Source organism: Mytilus galloprovincialis, chromosome 1 (assembly GCF_965363235.1).
Source record: "Mytilus galloprovincialis chromosome 1, xbMytGall1.hap1.1, whole genome shotgun sequence".
Classification (NCBI taxonomy): Eukaryota; Metazoa; Mollusca; class Bivalvia; order Mytilida; family Mytilidae; genus Mytilus; species Mytilus galloprovincialis.
Window position 1 is genome coordinate 8,327,516 of NC_134838.1, and position 22,574 is coordinate 8,350,089.

At 33.3% G+C, this 22,574-nt stretch overlaps 1 protein-coding gene across 1 annotated transcript in view; it reads left to right on the top strand.

Moving 5' to 3' along the window:
* LOC143064586 (uncharacterized) overlaps positions 1–22,574 on the top strand; it is a 115,867-nt gene that overhangs the window by 28,179 nt on the left and 65,114 nt on the right. Inside the window, exons 34-52 of the mRNA XM_076237509.1 lie at positions 339–441; positions 1,807–1,957; positions 2,503–2,720; positions 4,019–4,178; positions 4,904–5,129; positions 6,569–6,806; positions 7,137–7,325; positions 7,928–8,234; positions 8,803–9,216; positions 9,335–9,461; positions 11,443–11,537; positions 12,129–12,314; positions 15,101–15,281; positions 16,921–17,087; positions 18,393–18,520; positions 18,952–19,204; positions 20,132–20,303; positions 20,530–20,773; positions 21,141–21,258. Of these exons, the coding sequence (XP_076093624.1) occupies positions 339–441; positions 1,807–1,957; positions 2,503–2,720; positions 4,019–4,178; positions 4,904–5,129; positions 6,569–6,806; positions 7,137–7,325; positions 7,928–8,234; positions 8,803–9,216; positions 9,335–9,461; positions 11,443–11,537; positions 12,129–12,314; positions 15,101–15,281; positions 16,921–17,087; positions 18,393–18,520; positions 18,952–19,204; positions 20,132–20,303; positions 20,530–20,773; positions 21,141–21,258 (3,677 nt within the window). The remainder of the gene's footprint in view (positions 1–338; positions 442–1,806; positions 1,958–2,502; positions 2,721–4,018; positions 4,179–4,903; positions 5,130–6,568; positions 6,807–7,136; positions 7,326–7,927; positions 8,235–8,802; positions 9,217–9,334; positions 9,462–11,442; positions 11,538–12,128; positions 12,315–15,100; positions 15,282–16,920; positions 17,088–18,392; positions 18,521–18,951; positions 19,205–20,131; positions 20,304–20,529; positions 20,774–21,140; positions 21,259–22,574) is intronic.

Genomic DNA, 22,574 nt, shown 5'->3' on the forward strand with positions numbered 1-22,574 from the left:
CATATAATATAATACTCTTCTGTTGAAATATATGATAAAGCGTATAAAACATGGCAAAATCCGTATCACATGCCGTATTACCCTCGACCAATATCATCCCTTGGGACTAAAGGCCCTTGGGCTGATATTGGTGTCTCGGGATGATACGACATATGATACAGATTTTACCATGTATTATTTTCTATTTACAACGACATACATTTGGAAATATTGTAATCTTATTAATAATGTACTTTTGGGAAAAATTTATTTAAAGTTTTACTGAACTTATTTAATTACACAAAAAAATATGGATCAAAATTTCTCTTTTCTAATTGTGTTTTTATTGATTTTCTAAGGGTGGACGTCAAAGACATGAAAGGAGGCCTACGAATATTGACAGATAGAAAGGCAACTGAAGCAGAGAAGAACTTTTTTATTGCTGCTTGTATGGACTACAGTGTAAGTATAATGCAATAGTCCCAACCTTCAACAGCTTGTGATGTAGCATTTTTATTGCTGCTTGTATGGACTACAGTGTAAGTATAATGCAATGGTCCTAACCTTCATCAGCTCGTGATGTAGCATTTTCACTCTGATGCAACTATAAGCACAATCAATTAATCCATCTTGTCCTTCATCCAGGTTACTCTCTGTGGATTCAATACTATTATTGGTGGAATACCAATTTTTGAAGGTTTTGTGGGCAAAGACTGTAAATTCAGAAATTATTAGGTGCATTTATTATTGCGATTTTAATTTTTGCGATATTGTTAAAAATCATGTTTATTTCATATTGAAAAAAAAAATTGAAATGCAAATTATTGTGATTATAATCCTGTCGCATTTTTCGCAATAAGAAAAACATGGCAATAATTTGTGAATTTACAGTTGTTTCTGTGGATTTAATATTATTATTGGTGGGATTCCAACTTTTGAGGATTTCCTGGGCAAAGATGAACCATGAATTTTAATGTTCAATGAAGTAAGACTTTTCTATAGATTTCTCTTTTTTAATATTCACCAAATATATGCCAAATTATAGACTTTTGGTCGGCTTTGGACATATGCCCTTTAAAAACAATGCTACCTGGTGGAAGTTAAATTGCAAAGAAACTACTACTCTAGTGTAAAGTGACACTGACATAAAATTAGAGACATCTCTTGAAAGGAGCCACAAAAACCTTTCACAAGAAATATTTAGTTTTTGGAGTACATTGATTGTTGAGTTAGAAGAGAGAAATTGTATTGTAAAGAATAGTTATTACACAAATTTACAAGGAAAAAAAAAAGTCAACAACAAAAAAGAGGCTGGATTTTTGATGAACTAATTTATTTTGAAATTGTTTTTAAGATAAGGGATGTAAATGAAGGAAGATTTAAGGTTTACATCAATTCAGCAGCATCCCGATGACAAAAGCATCCAACATTTTTCTTAACCTTAGGTTGACATATACATATGTTTTTGGGATTTTGTGGGAGATTCTTTTTCAACTGACTTCTAAAAACACTATTTTTTAATACTGTGGATTTATTAATTATCCTTGGTATAGATTTTCTTGTATTGATGAAAACTTGCATTTTTATGGATATTTGATTGCATGGTTTTGCCAAAGTCTGCATTATGTACAAGCCTATAGATAATTTGTAATTTGTTGAACATTTAAATTCACCTGTACCAATGGAATCCACGAAAATGAGTATCCGTCGAATAATAATGAATCCACAGTATATAATTCCATAGAATATGATGCATCTCTTTCATTTGAAATCATTCTACAATTTAAAAGTAACATATTTTGATTGTGTTCCTTTATGGTATTCCAGAAAAATAGTAAGGATTATTCTGTAACAGATATTGATGATGGTGATGAAAAAACTGGTGGAAAGTCTGCTCTTAAAGCTCTTGGTAATGGTATGCCCACCACTGTTGGTGTTAGTGGAGAAACATTCAGTGGAACCTTTACAGTACAGGGAGGTAAATATTTCATTAAAGGGAGGTAATTAATAAAACTAAGGGAGATAATTATAACAGTACAGTGAGCTACATATCATTATATTGATATGATAGTACATGGATTGAGGAGAAGCTGAGTTTGTTGGGGACAGAAGAATTGTAGAATTTGGAAATTTCTGTAGCCATTTGTTATTACTTATTTTGAATTAAAAATTAGAAATTTTGAAGAATGTGGTGGTGAAAGTGTTCATAATAATTAAGCCATTTATACTTTCACCAATTTCTAGAAACTAGTCTGGTCAGTTTTAATTGTGTTGAGAGCTGTTCAAAATTGTGAAATGTTAATGAAAGCCTCTTTGAATGTAGTTAATTTGAACATGGAGTTTAGAAATGGGATGCACCATTGGGGACACCAGTTCAAGAAAACCAAAAATAAGAAAAACATAGTGTTTAATTTAAGGTTAAGTATGGCAATCCCCATTTCTGTCCCAAAGCTGAAATACTGTATTCCACACACTTATATTTTACTATTTTTGTCTACATAATTTTCACTTTGGTTTTTCTAGGTGAAGAAATCTTTAAGGAACTGGATTTTGTTGTTACTGGTATAAAGGATGCCTATTCTATTGGTCAAGGATTGTCAGAGGTTGGAGCCAAACTTTTAGGAGAGAAGTTAGCCAATATGACAGTTGGTGACATTGAAACATTAATGGACTTCAAGAATATTGATCCAATATTGGTGGCCCAGCTTATGAAAGATTTGAGAGACTTAGCAAAAGCATTGGTATGTTTTAGATAATGGGTCAGCATTAGATCCTGTGTCCATATATCTGTGTTCCACTTTTGAATTTGAATAAAAGGAGATTTGGGATATATAAGTCAATGAAAAAAATAACCAAAAGACATCTTAAGAACATCCTTACTTACTCATTTTTTTCTAGGTTTCAAATAAATTGAGATTATAATATTATGAATATTAGTCAAGTACTAAAATGTAACACTGGATAATTTTCATCAAAGCTATGGCCCATGGAGAAGGTAAACTACATAGAAAATAGACATACATTGTGAGCACACTTATCTTTGTAATTGTTAAGGGTTTCAATAAACTTGATTATGAAAGATTTTTAATACCAATATCTTATTTAATTTTGAAAATAAGACTGTGTTTGTGAGTTATTTCCCTTGAAAATGTTAACTTTATGGAAAGTTTACCTACATGTAAATGCTCATTAGCTCCCATTTCTTTTTAAGATAACATTGAAATGTAGATGAGAGGTAAATGGTACAAATATCCCTGTTGAGTTTTAAAATAAGTGCAGCTTAAATATTTCCATTTTATCATGCTGTGGACTTGAACAATGTAAATTTCTCAGGCCTTGAAGTGTTAAAAAATCCAAGGTCTCCATTATTTTTTTTAATCTCCAGTTAGATATCATTTTATCTATAGGTATTACAAGTAATATTATTGTTTGCATGATACCTGCTAACCTCACTTATATATTTATAATATAATGGATTTTTTTTTTGTGGTTAATAGTTAAATCATGGAAAAATAAAGTAGATTTAATAATATAAAACAAGAATGTGTCCATAGTACACGGAGGCCCCACTCGCACTATCATTTTCTATGTTCAGTGGTCCGTGAAATTAGGTCAAAACTCTTAATTTGGCATTAAAATTAGAAAGATCATATCATAGGGAACATGTGGACTAAGTTTTAAGTTGATTGGACTTAAACTTCATCTTCACCTTGACCAAAAGCTTTAACCTGAAGCGGAACAGACTGATGAACAGATGAACAGACGGAAGTACAGACCGAAAAACATAATTCCCCTAGGTGGGGCATAAAAAAAGATATTTAAAGAGAACAGATGATCTTTGGTATACTACCCCAGGAATAGATTACCTTAGCTGTATTTGGCAAAACCTTTTGGAATTTTGGGTCCTCAATGCTCTTCAACTTTGAACTTTATTTGGCCTTTTGAACTTTTTTTATTCAGGCATCACTGATGAGTCAGTGTAATCCTGTTATCTAGGATGAGTTTATTTATTATAGTTTTTTCAATTTTCTAATTGTAGTATTCAGAGTTTCTTACCAAGCTACTGACCAATGGTGATGAGGTTTTCAAATCTTTTGACTTTACACTGGGGGGAGACTTTAGTTTCCCTAAACAGGATATAACACTGTTTAGCTACAGTGTCAACATGCTAGTTGGTGGACTTATACCAATGCAGTTCTGTAAGTAATCACACATTTATGTGTGTGTTCCAGTTCAAAAATATATGTTGTTTTCAACCAAAGTATATTGCCTATTTCAAGCTAGATATCTTCAATATTAATACTAACAGTTTAATATTTTTATCCTTTTAAAGTTCTTCATCTGAGCATGATTAAACAATTCAAAGTAAAATATAACACTTTTACAAGAGCTTCTAAAAATATAGAAATTTATAGATCTTTTGCTTGACATTGTTAAAAATTACAAAAAAAAACCCAATTTTCCTCCTATTTTTAGCACCAGTGAGTTTAATCTTCATCATTTGATATTCTTTGTTTATTGAATTGTTTTTTACTGTGTACAACCAATATGGCTTCTCTTTAGATTGAACTTTCAAATTAGCATGTTAATGGTTTATTAAAGCATCTTTACATTTAGTAAGGTCAACCCCCTAGGAACATAATTTCTGCATAGGATCTTGTGATAATGTAAAATTATGTTTTTATCCAACCAAAGACTTCTATCAATAAAACCTATACATAAATTAACATAAATTAACAATGCTTATTACGTTATGTTTACTTTAGACATATACATAAATTAACAATGCTTATTACGTTATGTTTACTTTAGCTATGTTTCATAGAAGATTTAAATTTGGAGAAGTAAGAATAGCATCCAGGAAAATTGGTTGTTATTTAAAGTGTGAGAATAAATTTTAACATAAGTTTAAATAATATTTTAGCATTTGGTGCTGGAGCATACTACGGAATGAAGTTTGAAATTGCAGCCAAGGTGTTAGAAATGAAGGCTCAATGTATTGTAGAACCTTATGCTGGAGTGACAGTCTATGGTGAACTGGGTATTGGATTTCTACTATATGGAAAACTCCGTTTAGAGGGAAGAATTATGGACTTGCGTTTCCCAACAACAGCTGAGATTACATTCAATAAGTTTCCTCTAGATGTTGGGTGAGTAGCAGATATATTTTAAATGGTTTCACACACAGTTTTACCATAAATTGGAATGTTTTGGTGTGGGGATATTCTGGCACTTTTTGTCAAAACTGTATTTTTCGCTCACCTTTCCGAAGTGGTGTCCGTCGTCGTCTTCCATCCGGTGTAAACTATTTCAAACATCTTCTCCTCTGAAACTATTTAACCAATCCCAAGCAAACTGAAGCTGAATGATCCTTAGGGTATCTAGAAAAAAAGAGGGACGAAAGATACCAAAGGGACAGTCAAACTCGTAAATCTAAAACAAACTGACAACGCCATGGCTAAAAATAAAAAAGACAAACAGAAAAACAATAGTACACACGACACAACATAGAAAACTAAAGAATAAACAACACGAACCCCACCAAAAACTAGGGGTGATCTCAGGTGCTCCGGAAGGTTTGTGTTTTATTTTCTGTCAAAAAAATACAGCCACCATAGCTAAAAATAGAACATAGGGGTAAAATGCAGTTTTTGGCTTATATCTCAAAAACTAAAGCATTTAGAGCAAATCAGACATGGAGGTTAAAGTGTTCATTAGGTGAAATTCTATCGGCCCTGAAATTTTCAGATGAATCTAACAACCCATTGTTGGGTTGCTGTCACTAAATTGGTAATTTTAAGTAAATTTTGCATTTTTTTTGTTATCTTGAATATTATTATAAATAAAGATAAACTGTAAAGAACAAAAATGTTCAACAAAGTAAGATCTACAAATAAGTTTATTTGACCAAAGTTGTCAATTGACCCCAAAAGGAGTTAATACCCTTTAAAGACAATTTTTCACAACTTGTTTATCTAGTTTGCTTACTTTAAAAAATCTTCTCCTTTGAAACTGCTGAATCAATTTCAGCCAAACTTTTGAAGAAAATATGACAGATACAAAGAGCATTTAAATGGCATTTTTAAGCCACTCATTTATATATATTGAAAAGTAAAAATAATCATTGATGAACGATTTAAGCAAAAAATTACAGGTAAGCGATTCAGGCTTTTGAGAGCCTCTTGTTAATTCAATCGTTTAATGATTTGTTGGTGACTAGTTAATATTTGAAATAAACAATGAGACATGAAAAAATGATTTTGTAGAGATTGTATTTACTTCACAGATGCATTACACGTAGAAGAAGCAAGTGTTCAATAAATGTGGCTAATGCCACATAACTTGACCCCATTTTGTCATGCTGGTGAATATTGGGTTAGTGCCACATAACTTGACCCCATTTTGTCATGCTGGTGAATATTTGGTTAGTGCCACATAACTTGACCCCATTTTGTCATGCTGATGAATATTTGGTTAGTGCCACATAACTTGACCCCATTTTGTCATGCTGATGAATATTTGGTTAGTGCCACATAACTTGACCCCATTTTGTCATGCTGATGAATATTATCTGAATTGTTTTTTCCAGTCTGGTTATGTACTTGAAACTTACTCCAATTGAACTGAATTTGTATGCCCTGGTGACTCTAGAGGTCAATCTTGGTCTGACTAAGTTTAAGAAAGTCTTGTTTAAAGTTGAATTATGGTCATACAAGGCTCCAACCATTACTAAGAAACTGATCGACAACAGGAAAGATGAAGAAGACAAAACTCCTCCAGAAATATCGCCATTTACAGATGATAAGAATTCAGGAAGAAAGAGAAGGGTAATATAATTTTTTGTATGGAACTTTCTGTATAAGTCCTTTGAAAATTTTTCTATATTTTGCAGCAGATGACCTTGAAAGTTAACAAAAAAATACATTTTATTGACATATGGTGTTTCAGAAGGTATTAAAAAGTGGTGTAGAAAAGTGAAGATAAAAGAGGTTAAAATTAATGATGAAAAATATCCAAAGAATAAAACACTAAGAAAATAGAAAATCTAATTGAGAAACATGAGATATCTTTCAGCTTTCTGAACTTTACCGTAGTCTTTAATGATAAGAAAATGTCCATAACTTACACCAAGTAACTTTCTATATTTAAATATTTAGGCCACACCAAGTTGTGAAGTAGATCAGATAGCAGGTAGAGATTATGTAGAGCCGATGTTTGAAATCGCTGTTCGTGCTGAGGATGACAGGAGTGATGTGGCTTACTTCCTTGATGTTGGAAAAGTACCGGGAGGAAAAGATGTAATGAACCAGCATAGTCTTGGTGGGCCAAAGACTTCAGTTGATGAGGCAAGTCTTTTATAATATGCTTGAATCTAGTATTCAGGTGATAGATTTTTATTTTAAAGTTTTCATTTAAAATTTCATTTAGAATAAGATATTATTAGTTCATCAAAATTGTATGCCAAAATTATTACTTTTCTATTGCCTTTTCTTCGAGATGTACATGCAAACATATATATTTGTTTTGTCTTTGAGATATTAACTTATATAAAAGAAAAGTAACTTTTTATGGATGCCTAACACTGATTTAGTTTTAAGCCAAGGTATAGATCTGAGCATCTAATTGAATAGTCAGTTAACATCCTAGATAATTATGAAAATTTATACAGAAAGAGGATCACTGCAACCTTAATCATCTGTGGATTCATGTATTTTTATGGGTACAAATTTTTAATGTATTTTCATTGATACATGAAAAATTCTGCATGCAAGCTTTTATGTAATTAAAGTATTTTCTTGAACATGTGAACTTGTAGTTCACTTATAACAATGAAATCCCCCCAGAAAAATTGGAAAATGATTGACGTTAAATGAGCAAGATAATTAGCTGGTACACCAATTTTAATTGACACTTTAAATCTTGTTAATTTTTTATGTTGTTTTTTCAGAGACTTAGTACTACTGGAGTTCCTCTGTATTTTACAATGTATGCACAAAATGACGCTGGTGAGCGCTCCATGGCAACATGTTCTTTAAATACATATGATGTAACTCTCCCTGGTGGTCGATTCACTGCCGACTTTTTATCAACTAGTAATCCAGCAGTGATGAAGGCATCCGTTGTTGTTTACGAAGACTCGGATATAGTGTTGACACAAGTTGGATTGGGATATGGAAAAGATGTGTGGGGAGATCAAGTAATTCCATGGAACACAGTCAATATTAATGCTGATGCCTTTGTACCACCTGATCTAAGTAAGTTTACAGTTACACTTCAGAAATACTGTTGATTTATTTACTTTTTGTGGATTGAGGACAGATTGTTTTTCTTTAATACTTGATTTCACAGTTTTGCCAATGTTTTCATCTGAACTTTATTGAACACTTAAATTCATTGTTCACAACATTCATACTAGGTGATTGGTTCTCTATGAATAATATTAGACTTGGGTGTTTTTACAGGACATAGTTTTATAAATGTTCAACATAAAAAGGTCAGTTGAATAAAACTGTACATGTAGGTTTTAAATAATTTAAAACTAAGTTACAGGCACATATCAAAAGATGAAATCATTAACAGTAAGACAATGTTTCCAGTTAGTAACATTTGTTCTTATTAAAAGGAAATTTAGTAATCCCATTATGCAAACGCTAATGAACTGATCAGCAATAAAATAAAATATTTCACTTTGACACATATTTTTTTAAGATTGACAAACATTTCCAAGAATGTTTAATTTGTTTGCTATAAAATTTTGATGGAAATAATAATAATTAAACATGTATAAGGTAACTTATCACTTTTTGAATATTTATTATTTAGGTAATGATCCACATAACCATAAAGTTATGGAAATGTTCACAGACTTCAGAATAGGTCGACTTATTGCGCCATTTGGAGGAGAGGTAACCAGGGAAGATACACATGGTGATTGTGCTAAACGGTGTGCAGATTCGCCAAAAACCAAATGTATGAGCTTCAATTATGACTTTTTAGATGCTACATGTGAACTGCTGGAAGGAATAGAAGGTCATCACTATAAGCTGGCACAGTCCGGATTGTTCCAGCATTATGAAAGACTTGGTATTGGACATATCTTGAGTTTTGATTATAATAGTTTATGGCTGATCCATAATAAGACACATTACTTCAACTTCCGTATCATAAACACTTTAGGATTTGAGAGTATTATTTCCACACCAGGCGTTATGGTGGATACTACACCTCCAACTACAGGTGGGTTATCTGTTTAAAAGGAGTTCAAATAAAAAATGGTAGTCAATTTTGAGAAAAAATTAGATATTTCTCCTACAGATTCAGTAGTAAATTAATCATACATCATATTATATTAAAGGTCCTATATACAACAGCACAATTGATTATTTGGAACTGGTAGATTGCAGTACAAAAATAGTACCAACCGATAGACCAGACTTCCGTATTTGGTGTAGAGGTGAAAATTCAGCAGTTAAAAATCACAGGTATATATTATTGTTCTGTCTGATGCAATTTTCAGTTGTATATGAAAAATATATAAAACTGCGTACTCTTATCTTGATAAGGATTGTAAGGAATTCTGTGAAAGAAAAATAAAAAATGATATGCAAGCTTTTAAAAATTTCTCTATAATTTTGGTGTTGATCTGTAAACCTTATTCCTCTTTGATTCTACAGTACATTAGACCACAGGATAATTTGTTCTAGACATGGTTTACTGTGTTTCCACATCTTTCACCAATTGTTTCTTCATTTTTTTTTTTACCAAAAAACACATGTTACTACAGTAAAATCTGAACTGGCCAGCTATGGGACTATGAAAATAAGAAGGCTGGTTTGGACCGTGAGTCCGATTTTTAGGTTTTCAGATCTACAGGAATTTATTGGCTTGTGGACCGATATTTTATCCTCTGAGCATGAAATTTTTTGTCAATGAAGCAACTGGGCATTATTCTTGCATGATATCATGCTGTTATTCTTGTTTGTTATTGGCGGATGCTTATATAGTTTTGTAGACTATATGTTGACATGTTGTGGGAATTCTTGTTTGTTTTTGTGGATGCTTATCTAGTTTTGTAGACTATATGTTGACATGTTGTGGGAATTCTTGTTTGTTATTGGCGGATGCTTATCTAGTTTTGTAGACTATATGTTGACATGTTGTGGGAATTCTTGTTTGTTATTGGCGGATGCTTATCTAGTTTTGTAGACTATATGTTGACATGTTGTGTGAATTCTTGTTTGTTATTGGCGGATGCTTATCTAATTTTGTAGACTATATGTTGACATGTTGTGGGAATTTTTGTTTGTTATTGGCAGATGCTTATCTAGTTCTGTAGACTATATGTTGACATGTTGTGTGAATTCTTGTTTGTTATTGGCAGATGCTTATCTAGTTTTGTAGACTATATGTTGACATGTTGTGGGAATTCTTGTTTGTTATTGGCGGATGCTTATCTAGTTTTGTAGACTATATGTTGACATGTTGTGTGAATTCTTGTTTGTTATTGGCAGATGCTTATCTAGTTTTGTAGACTATATGTTGACATGTTGTGGGAATTCTTGTTTGTTATTGGCGGATGCTTATCTAGTTTTGTAGACTATATGTTGACATGTTGTGTGAATTCTTGTTTGTTATTGGCGGATGCTTATCTAGTTTTGTAGACTATATGTTGACATGTTGTGGGAATTCTTGTTTGTTATTGGCGGATGCTTATATAGTTTTGTAGACTATATGTTGACATGTTGTTGGAATTCTTGTTTGTTATTGGCGGATACTTATCTAGAGTTTTGTAGACTATATGTTGACATGTTGTGTGAATTCTTGTTTGTTATTGGCGGATGCTTATCTAGTTTTGTAGACTATATGTTGACATGTTGTGGGAATTCTTGTTTGTTATTGGCGGATGCTTATCTAGTTTTGTAGACTATATGTTGACATGTTGTGGGAATTCTTGTTTGTTATTGGCGGATGCTTATCTAGTTTTGTAGACTATATGTTGACATGTTGTGGGAATTCTTGTTTGTTATTGGCGGATGCTTATCTACTTTTGTAGACTATATGTTGACATGTTGTGGGAATTCTTGTTTGTTATTGGCGGATGCTTATCTAGTTTTGTAGACTTTATGTTGACATGTTGTGGGAATTCTTGTTTGTTATTGGCGGATGCTTATCTAGTTTTGTAGACTATATGTTAACATGTTTTTTATGTTAATTGGTTGCTGATGTATACCCACACTTCCTCTTAATCATAAAACTTTTCCCTAGAAAACACTGAAAAATCACAAAAAAATGTGACTAAAGGGAGATAATAAGAATGAAAAATCCACCCTATATATAGTATTATATAGTCTTATATCTTCAAAGTGTCTTGTAACAGAACATTTATTGTACAGATGGATTTTAAGAGATAGTAAAGCCATAATTGAACCATTTGAAAACTATCATTTTATCTTTATTTTGTAGAGTGATACAAGATGGACTAGGTTCCATGGCTGTTTTCAATGGACCAATTTTTATGAATGACATGATGTATACAAGAGCCAATAATTATATCTCAGGTAGAATTATGTATGATTACCATGTTTCTGGAATACTGTAGAGCAACCTATTTTAATGGATACTTTTTTTTTTCATGAAAATCCCTTTCTAATTTTGTTGGTGTATTCATATGAGAGAAGATTTATGTTTGACCTAATTTTAGTTATTTTCTTATTCACACAAATTAGATTGTTCTCTGTAACCTTTATAAGGTGAAGACCAAAAAACTTGGAAACATTAATTAGCAAATTCAAAATGTGATATAGAAGAAGAAGATACAAATGAAAGACATTTTTACCTAAGAAAAATATGGAAATTAAACCATCAAAAAGAAATATTGTTTTTTTTATGTTTCACATTTACTTTAAAAGTACAACATCAAGCAGTTATTTTTTTTATGACATTGTTATGTCAGGGAATATTTTTAACATTTAAAAAAATTATGTTTAAAAAAATACAAAAAAAAACCGCTGCCAGTTTATGCCAGAAACATACATTTATCATGTTATTCATATAATGGCTTTCCAAAAATTGTATGATAATCATAAACTGTGTAGTGGCAACTTTTTTTATTATGATTATTAATGGTTATGTATATTGGTGTTTTTCAGCAAATTGGGATGGATTTAAAGACAGGGAAAGTGATCTTCTCTTTATCACTGTAACTGTTGGTACTGAAATCTGTGAAGAAACAATCCACCAATATCATGATCCGCATGCTCATTTGTTTGACATATCTCAGTGGACACACAGTGCTATGATAAGTCCTCTCCCAGCCCCTTATACACAGCTACCAGGTATGTATAGAGTTTGACATATCTCAGTGGACACACAGTGTTATGATAAGTCCTCTCCCAGCACCTTATACACAGCTACCAGGTATGTATAGAGTTTGACATATCTCAGTGGACACACAGTGCTATGATAAGTCCTCTCCCAGCCCCTTATACACAGCTACCAGGTATGTATAGAGTTTGACATATCTCAAGGGACACACAGTGCTATGATAAGTCCTCTCCTAGCACCTTATACACAGCTACCAGGTATGTATAGAGTTTGACATATCTCAGTGGACACACAGTGCTATGATAAGTCCTCTCCCAGCAGCACCTTATACACAGCTACCAGGTATGTATAGAGTTTGACATATCTCAGTGGACACACAGTGTTATGATAAGTCCTCTCCCAGCCCCTTATACACAGCTACCAGGTATGTATAGAGTTTGACATTTCTCAGTGGACACACAGTGCTATGATAAGTCCTCTCCCAGCACCTTATACACAGCTACCAGGTATGTATAGAGTTTGACATATCTCAAGGGACACACAGTGCTATGATAAGTCCTCTCCCAGCCCCTTATACACAGCTACCAGGTATGTATAGAGTTTGACATATCTCAGTGGACACACAGTGTTATGATAAGTCCTCTCCCAGCACCTTATACACAGCTACCAGGTATGTATAGAGTTTGACATATCTCAGTGGACACACAGTGCTATGATAAGTCCTCTCCCAGCCCCTTATACACAGCTACCAGGTATGTATAGAGTTTGACATATCTCAAGGGACACACAGTGCTATGATAAGTCCTCTCCTAGCACCTTATACACAGCTACCAGGTATGTATAGAGTTTGACATATCTCAGTGGACACACAGTGCTATGATAAGTCCTCTCCCAGCAGCACCTTATACACAGCTACCAGGTATGTATAGAGTTTGACATATCTCAGTGGACACACAGTGTTATGATAAGTCCTCTCCCAGCCCCTTATACACAGCTACCAGGTATGTATAGAGTTTGACATTTCTCAGTGGACACACAGTGCTATGATAAGTCCTCTCCCAGCACCTTATACACAGCTACCAGGTATGTATAGAGTTTGACATATCTCAGTGGACACACAGTGCTATGATAAGTCCTCTCCCAGCACCTTATACACAGCTACCAGGTATGTATAGAGTTTGACATATCTCAGTGGACACCAGGGCTTCCAAAAAATATTTGAGCCAGCCGGACATTTCATATCTGATCCCGATTTTAATCCCTTAAGACTTAGTCACAAAAGGCAATTATGGTAATCAGATGGCCATTCCAATGATTGACATTACATTAAAAAAAAAACTTAAACTTTACTTTGATATGATATGAAATTGAATTTGATGTAAGGATGTTACTGTTAGATTGGCAGTGCATCATTCAAAGTGTGCACATCAGCGTGCTCATATCTGCCGTAGACTTTTTATTTGTGCTAAATGACATTGTCAAAAACTTTACTTTCGTTTTCAACCGGAAGTTGACTTGACAATGGTAAAACATGGACCATAAACGGATACGTAAAATCCGTGTACGTTTTACAAAGCACGACTGAGAGAAGAAGCTCTTTCCACGTTATTTCTTCAACAAAATACTTGATTTGAACGTTAGATACAGGTCTCATTGATAATTTTAGCATTTTTAAAGAAATGTAGGATGCATTATTAAATTTCCAACCTATGCACATGCGCACACGTGTTCTAGTTCATACGATGTAGTTCTGACGATTTTTTTAAATTTAAAATCTTTTTAAATTTTTCATCACATCATATTAATATGTACTAATTTCTAATAATTTTAATCTTTTGGACTAAATCAATTAGATAAAAACCTCTGAAATGTAAGAAAATAATTGTGAATAAACCAATCAATTTATACGATGTCCGGTACTGAACATAGTTCACCTGTCACCTGAACAGGTAGATTTCAGCTGTCCAACTACTAATTGGCCTTGATTAAATTTAGAAAGTATTGAAGTAGGTGTTGTTTTGATAGTAATTAATCATCTTGTCACATTTATGACCGGAAATGTGTTGATGTTAAAGGCAAAAGGTTGGGTCAAAAAGATCGTGAATTATGTAAAAATGACCGAAAAAGCCTTGAAAACTAAAAAGTATATGACCGTTTCATGCTTTGCCCAGCCGGACTTTTACCGGACATTATACAAATGACCGGAATATATGACCGTTTTGGAAGCCCTGGTGGACACACAGTGCTATGATAAGTCCTCTCCCAGCACTTTATACACAGCTACCAGGTATGTATAGAGTTTGACATATCTCAAGGGACACACAGTGCTATGATAAGTCCTCTCCCAGCACTTTATACACAGCTACCAGGTGTGTTCTTATCAATTGATACCTTTTGATAACTAAATTTATTACAATACTTTCGCTATATGTATATATACAAAGAAATTTAAACGTTTGACTGCCTGATGGAGTCGTTACTGAACGTCACCCATGGTGTAAGATAGACATTAGAATCATAGACAGTTTTGAGACAGCAAACAAACAACACAAAAAATTAAAAATACAGCAGTTGAAAATCCTTATATGTGTCAACTTTTGTGAAAAATATATGCAGTGTATAGTTTTCAGAAGCACATTTGTTTAGTTTAATAGATGAATATTTCCCCAGTTGAGCTTGCCTTGTTTATAGAAAAAAATATAAGTATAGGTCATCATACAATAGAATAAGTTTTAAATGGTCTAGAAAAAAAGTAAATGTTAGAATCAATTCTAATTGAGTCCTGTTATATCTACAGATGGCCAGTATTTCATCTCAGTCAGAGCTATGAATGCAGTGAAATATGGAGGCCCCTTAGCAACAACTGTATGCCACACAACCCCTTACATCGTTGACAATTCACCTCCATTTATATATGAGCTCTATAACATTGGGTATGATGAATTCCAGTATAACCTGACCTACAGACACAATTCATCGTAAGTATTAAAAAACTCTGTTAGTCTTATGGTAGCATACTGTCTTCTAGTATGAAAGATTGAGGGTTTCATCTGCAGCTGGGTCAGACAATAAAATTATATTTATGATTTATTATGCTAGGAAAACACGTAGAATTATGAGCAATGACTAGATGGTTTGGAGTTAGAAAGGGTAACAAAGTTGTCTCATTGTCAATCACCCACATCTTATTTTTAGCTCACCTGGCCCACAGGGCCAAGTGAGCTTTTCCCATAACTTGGCGTCCGGCGTCGTCCTGCGTTAACTTTTACAAAAATCTTCTCCTCTGAAACTACTGGGCCAAATTAAACCAAACTTGGCCACAATCATCATTGGGGTATCTAGTTTAAAAAATGTGTTCAAAATGGCCGCCACGGCTTAAAATAGAACATAGGGGTAAAATGCAGTTTTTGGCTTATAACTTAAAAACCAAAGCATTTAGAGCAAATCTGACATTGGTAAAATTGTTTATCAGGTCAAGATCTATTTACCCTGAAATTTTCAGATGAATCTGACAACCTGTTGTTGGGTTGCTGCCCATGAATTGGTAATTTTAAGGAAATTTTGCTGTTTTTGGTTATTATCTTGTATATTATTATAGATAGAGATAAACTGTAAACAGCCATTATGTTCAGCAAAGTAAGATTTACAAATAAGTCAACATGACCGAAATGGTCAGTTGACCCCTTTAGGAGTTATTACCCTTTATAGTCAATTTTTAACCATTTTTCGTAAATCTTAGTAATCTTTTAACAAAATCTTCTCCTCTGAAACTACTGGGCCAAATTAATCCAAACTTATCCACAATCATCTTTGGGGTATCTAGTTTAAAAAATGTGTCCGATGACCCGGCCATCCAACCAAAATGGCCCCCATGGCTAAAAATAGAACATAGGGGTAAAATGCAGTTTTTGGCTTATAACTCAAAAACCAAAGCGTTTAGAGCAAATCTGACAAGGGGTTAAATTGTTCATCAGGTCAAGATCTATCTGCCCCAAAATTTTCAGATGAATCGGACAACCCGTTGTTGGGTTGCTGCCCCTGAATTGGTAATTTTAAGGAAATTTTGCTGTTTTTGGTTATTGTCTTGAATATTATTATAGATACAGATAAACTGTAAACAGCAATAATGTTCAGCAAAGTAAGATTTACAAATAAGTCAACATGACCGAAATGGTCAATTGACCCCCTAAGGAATTATTGTCCTTTATAGTCAATTTTCAACAATTTTTATAAAATTTGTAAATTTTTACTAACATTTTCCACTGAAACTACTGGGCCAAGTTCATTATAGATAGAGATAATTGTAAGCAGCAAGGATGTTCAGTAAAGTGAGATGTACAAACACATCACCATCACCAAAATACAATTTTGTCATGAATCCATCTGCTTCCTTTGTTTAATAGTCACTTAGACCAAGGTGAGCGACACAGGCTCTTTAGAGCCTCTAGTTATATTTGCAGACTTTAACCTTGCACATTTGACTCAGCAGTTCTATCTAGTACAGAAGAGGGTTATTAATTTGGCATGCTATCAACCTAAAATGAATATAATGATTGCTGTCTTGTCAAAAGAGACTGTTATGTGCTAATCTTTATATATATATGTTTATAATTTCAGTGATCCTGAGTCAGGTATATTATTTAATGATTGCTGCCTTGGACTAACCCAAAGAGACTGTTATGAACTTTCATGGGCACGTCTGGATTACAGCGATTTTGTTATGCTTACTGTGTCCCTAAGTGCTGGCATACCAATATGGGTTAAAACCAAAGCTATAAATAATGGTAAGTGCTCTTAATTTAAAGATACCTTATCAAGATTTTAACTTGTATGTGTCCGTCATTACTTTTTTAGGGTACATACAAAAGTTTTAATCTGTTTTTCATCATTTTATATTGTTTCCCATGTTGAGGGGATGTTATATTGTTTCCCATGTTGAGGTGATATATTGTTTCCCATGTTGAGGGGATGTTATATTGTTTCCCATGTTGAGGGGATGTTATATTGTTTCCCATGTTGAGGTGATGTTATATTGTTTCCCATGTTGAGGTGATGTTATATTGTTTCCCATGTTGAGGTGATGTTATATTGTTTCCCATGTTGAGGGGATGTTATATTGTTTCCCATGTTGAGGGGATGTTATATTGTTTCCCATGTTGAGGTGATGTTATATTGTTTCCCATTGTTTCCCATGTTGAGGGGATGTTATATTGTTTCCCATGTTGAGGGGATGTTATATTGTTTCCCATGTTGAGGGGATGTTATATTGTTTCCCATGTTAAGGGGATGTTATACTGTTTCCCATGTTGAGGGGATGTTATACTGTTTCCCATGTTGAGGGGATGGTATATTGTTTCCCATGTTGAGGTGATGGTATATTGTTTCCCATGTTGAGGGGATGTTATATTGTTTCCCATGTTGAGGGGATGTTATATTGTTTCCCATGTTGAGGGGATGTTATATTGTTTCCCATGTTGAGGGGATGTTATATTGTTTCCCATGTTGAGGTGATGTTATATTGTTTCCCATGTTGAGGGGATGGTATATTGTTTCCCATGTTGAGGTGATGAAATATTGTTTCCCATGTTGAGGTGATGTTATACTGTTTCCCATGTTGAGGTGATGTTATACTGTTTCCCATGTTGAGGTGATGTTATACTGTTTCCCATGTTGAGGTGATGTTATACTGTTTCCCATGTTGAGGTGATGGTATATTGTTTCCCATGTTGAGGTGATGGTATATTGTTTCCCATGTTGAGGGGATGTTATATTGTTTCCCATGTTGAGGGGATGTTATATTGTTTCCCATGTTGAGGGGATGTTATATTGTTTCCCATGTTGAGGTGATGTTATATTGTTTCCCATGTTGAGGGTGATGTTATATTGATACTGTTCTGGAGATATTGATGTAATTGAGGCAAAAAGAGGAGAGACACAAATTACATAAAGTACTGTCCAAACCCCAATACAACTTTCCCTGGAATAATCCCCAATACAACTTTCCCTGGAATAATCCTCAATACAACTTTCCCTGGAATAATCCTCAATACTATTTGTAATTTGTATATGAAGTTGAATTCTAATTACAGTGGACCTGAGAACAATTAGAGCAGCAGACCAGCCAATCATTGTGGACCCAACTCCTCCAATTGCTGGCACAGTTTATGATGGACAAACTTATGGAGTTGATCTTGCATTCACAAAAGATCCAGATGTGGTAAGCTTTCAGATTTGTCTGTCTCTTCATAGACAATTCAACGGGGTAGACCTGGGTAGCCCTCAAATTTTCCTCTGTTTTAATTTTTCTTATATTTACACCAACAAAAGGGTAGAGGCCTTTCATCATCTGCCATAGTCTTGTTGAAATTCAAGGTTGCATTTTATGTTTAGGGTATATTGAATATAAACAATGATAAAGTAAGATGAATGGCATTTTGAAATCAAAAGATTTTTTCAATGAATATTAGTTGTTGTATTAGCAAAAGTTTAAACAGTTTTATTTTATTTTATTATAGTAAATATTATTTTAAAACCTATGTGATGTAGAAAAACTGTTTTGTATTTATTAAATGGTTAATCAAAACATTATAATTTATTTATGCAAAGAAGTTAATATATTTCATTGATTTGTTATGGTTTTTTTTACAGATATGTGCAAACTGGAAAGGCTTCTTTGATCCTGAATCTGGAATATCATTCTACCAGGTTAGCGTAGGTTCTGAACCATTAGAAAATGTTACGGACATTTCTAACATGACACAAGTCAACAAGAAGTCACATGAAGCCTGCGTTCTCCTACAACCAGGATTTTATCTTGAACATGGCAAGACTTTCTATACAACAGTCTGGGCATTTAATGGAGCAGCTAGACAACTAAATATTTCCTCAATTTCTAATGGAGGTAATTTGAACTACTATAAACAAATGTACAGGTACTTACAAAAACTGGTAATGAAAAATAACGTGGTAAACACATCAAGGGAAAAAAAATGGTAGGTTAATGGCATTTTTCAAAATTTCTCATACTGATGCTTTGATTGGCTGTTTATTATACAAGGAAAAGGTTACAATTATTGATTTATAATACTATATATTTGGTTCATTTTGTGTGCCAAAAATTGCCAAAATTTCCCATCAATATATATAAACTAAAGATTTTCTATTGGCTTGTAGGTATAATATTTCAAAACAAAGAAATCATGTAACCATTATACAGTTTTTCCTGAATTCACAAAAATAATTACCCATGAAAAGGAATGAATCAACAGTATATATGTACTCTGTGCAGATGACTTCAACCAGTTAAATCTGTCATAAGCATTATTGTGCAAAATTAACAAATTACACTTTAGTTCAAAGTATATGATTGTCTATTAAATGAACACTTAATTAATGTGTGTCCAGATCACTTTCTCAATTTAATTCCACCAGGAAAACTCAAAACTAAAAACCTTGAAAGTTTGGATGTAGAAATACTTGAGCAAGTAAGCTAAACAGAATAGCGCAAACCATTTTAGATCAAGTTTGGCCTGAGGAAGTTGGAACCTAAATTTGGAGTAATGTTTTAAATGATGTCAATGGCCAAGCACTGCCTACTATTCCCCCCAGATCAATGGCCAAGCACTGCCTACTATTCCCCCCAGATCAATGGCCAAGCACTGCCTACTATTCCCCCCAGATCAATGGCCAAGCACTGCCTACTATTCCCCCCAGATCATTGTGATCTTTACTTCTGTATTGAGAAAGGGGTATGAAAAGACGTCAAACAAACAAAATACTCAGTATGAAAATGACTTTTCAAATGAATGCTCAATATTTTTATTACTAGTTCTGGTTGATTTATCTGCACCAGTACCTGGGGAAGTGGTTGATGGATTGATGGATAATTTTAATGACTTAGACTTCACATCAAGTCAGGCTAAAGTGGAAGCACAATGGAAGGATTACTCTGACCCCGAGTCTAATATAAAACAGTATGATGTACAGGTCTCCAGTGCTCAGTAAGTGTTGTCAGATTTGTCTATTCTTAAGATTTCATTGTAATTCAATACTGCAGGGTAATACAGAAATCATCAATTTACTAAGTTTTGCATTTTTTTAAGTTAATATTCATGTATGTCAATTCCATGAATATGTTGACCAGTGGGTTTTATAGTGATAACATTGCAAAGTAAGAACAAAAGATATCTATATATAATGTTGTGTTAAATAAAAACTTTTTTTCAGAAACATGTCTAACGACTTCACAGTGATTAGAGAATGGGTGACGTTCAGTAACGACTCCACCAGTGCTAGGTGGCTTAATTTCCACTTGGCACACAGAGATAAAATAAAGATAGAACTGAAAACGACAAACGGAGCTTTAAATTCCATCGTAAATGAAACTGATACATATGTTGTGGACTTAACTCCTCCCGCCCTGAGTTACCTTGGAGATGGATTAACACAGGGTGATGATATAGACTTCCAGGTAGGAGGTTATTTTTAGAAAGGGAAAATCCAACTTGTAATTATCAATCTGATGTGAAAGCATCATAAATCTTAAGCAGCAATTATTGCAGATCATAACCTATATTTGACAACCTTGGCCTATATTCATTTTCAGATAAAATTTTTCCTTTCAGCAAAGGCCATATGTTTCTCGTTGCACTGAATCTGGTACTTTGATTTTAAAACAATGAAAGTTTCAAATATTTTGTTTTTTGTTTGTAACCTTTTTAATATATTTGTTTTCATGAATGTTTTAATCATCCTGAACATGCATGAAATATTTGCCACTTGACATTAAGTAACCAACAATCAAGCAATTAACGAATGTTTTAACATTAATTTTTTAGTCTGATGCCACTTCCTTAAGTACAAACTTCAAATTTGAAGACCTTGAATCTGGACTGGATTACTATAGAATACAGATTTATGAGCAGTACCAGGGTACCAGAAGACAAATTTTCCCAGGTAATATTACAAAACAAAACACACCATATTGTTTGTCAGGGCACCAGAAGACAAATAGCCCAATTAAACAAAGATTAGTTCAAATCTATATTAATCATATGTCAAGGTACAAAGATATGCATTATGCCTAGTAATTAACTTGTTGAACTCTTGTTTTAATCATATACATGATATCTGGAGGTGACTTTTTTTTTGTAATTATTTTATTTTTGATGATGAAACATGTGAAATTACATACTACAGTATTCGATACACATTTTAAAAATAAAGTAATAAAAAGTGATAAATCAATTAAGTCATATGGATATAATAAGATATATATATATATATATATAAATATTACAAAAAGATTTTGTTAATTAATCAATAAATTAAATAAAAGCTGCTTCTAACATATGCCATTTCTGATCCATTTTTATACGACCGCAAAAATTTAAATTTTTTGGTCGTATATTGCTATCACGTTGGCGTCGTCTTCGTCGTTGTCGTCGTCGTCGTCCGAATACTTTTAGTTTTTGCACTCTAACTTTAGTAAAAGTGAATAGAAATCAATGAAATTTTAACACAAGATTTATGACCACAAAAGGAAGGTTGGATTGATTTTGGGAGTTTTGGTCCCAACATTTTAGGAATTAGGGGCCAAAAAGGGCCCAAATTAGCATTTTCTTGGTTTTCGCACTATAACTTTAGTTTAAGTGAATAGAAATCTATGAAATTTTGACACAAGGTTTATGACCACAAAAGGAAGGTTGGTATTGATTTTGGTAGTTTTGGTTCCAACAGTTTAGGAATTAAGGGCCAAAAAAGGGCCCAAATAAGCATTATTCTTGGTTTTCGCACAATAACTTTAGTATAAGTAAATAGAAATCAATGATATTTTAACACAAGGTTTATGACCACAAAAGGAAGGTTGGGATTGATTTTTGGAGTTGAGGTCTCAACAGTTTATGAATTAGGGGCCAAAAAGGGGCCCAAATAAGCATTATTTTTGGTTTTTGCACCATAACTTTAGTATAAGTAAATAGAAATCTATGAAATTTAAACACAAGGTTTATGACCATAAAAGGAAGGTTGGGTTTGATTTTGGGAGTTTTGGTCCCAACAGTTTAGGAATAAGGGGCCCAAAGGGTCCAAAATTGAACTTTGTGTGATTTCATAAAAAATTGAATAATTGGGGTTCTTTGATATGCCGAATCTAACTATGTATGTAGATTCTTAATTTTTGGTCCCGTTTTCAAATTGGTCTACATTAAGGTCCAAAGGGTCCAAAATTAAACTTAGTTTGATTTTAACAAAAATTGAATCCTTGGGGTTCT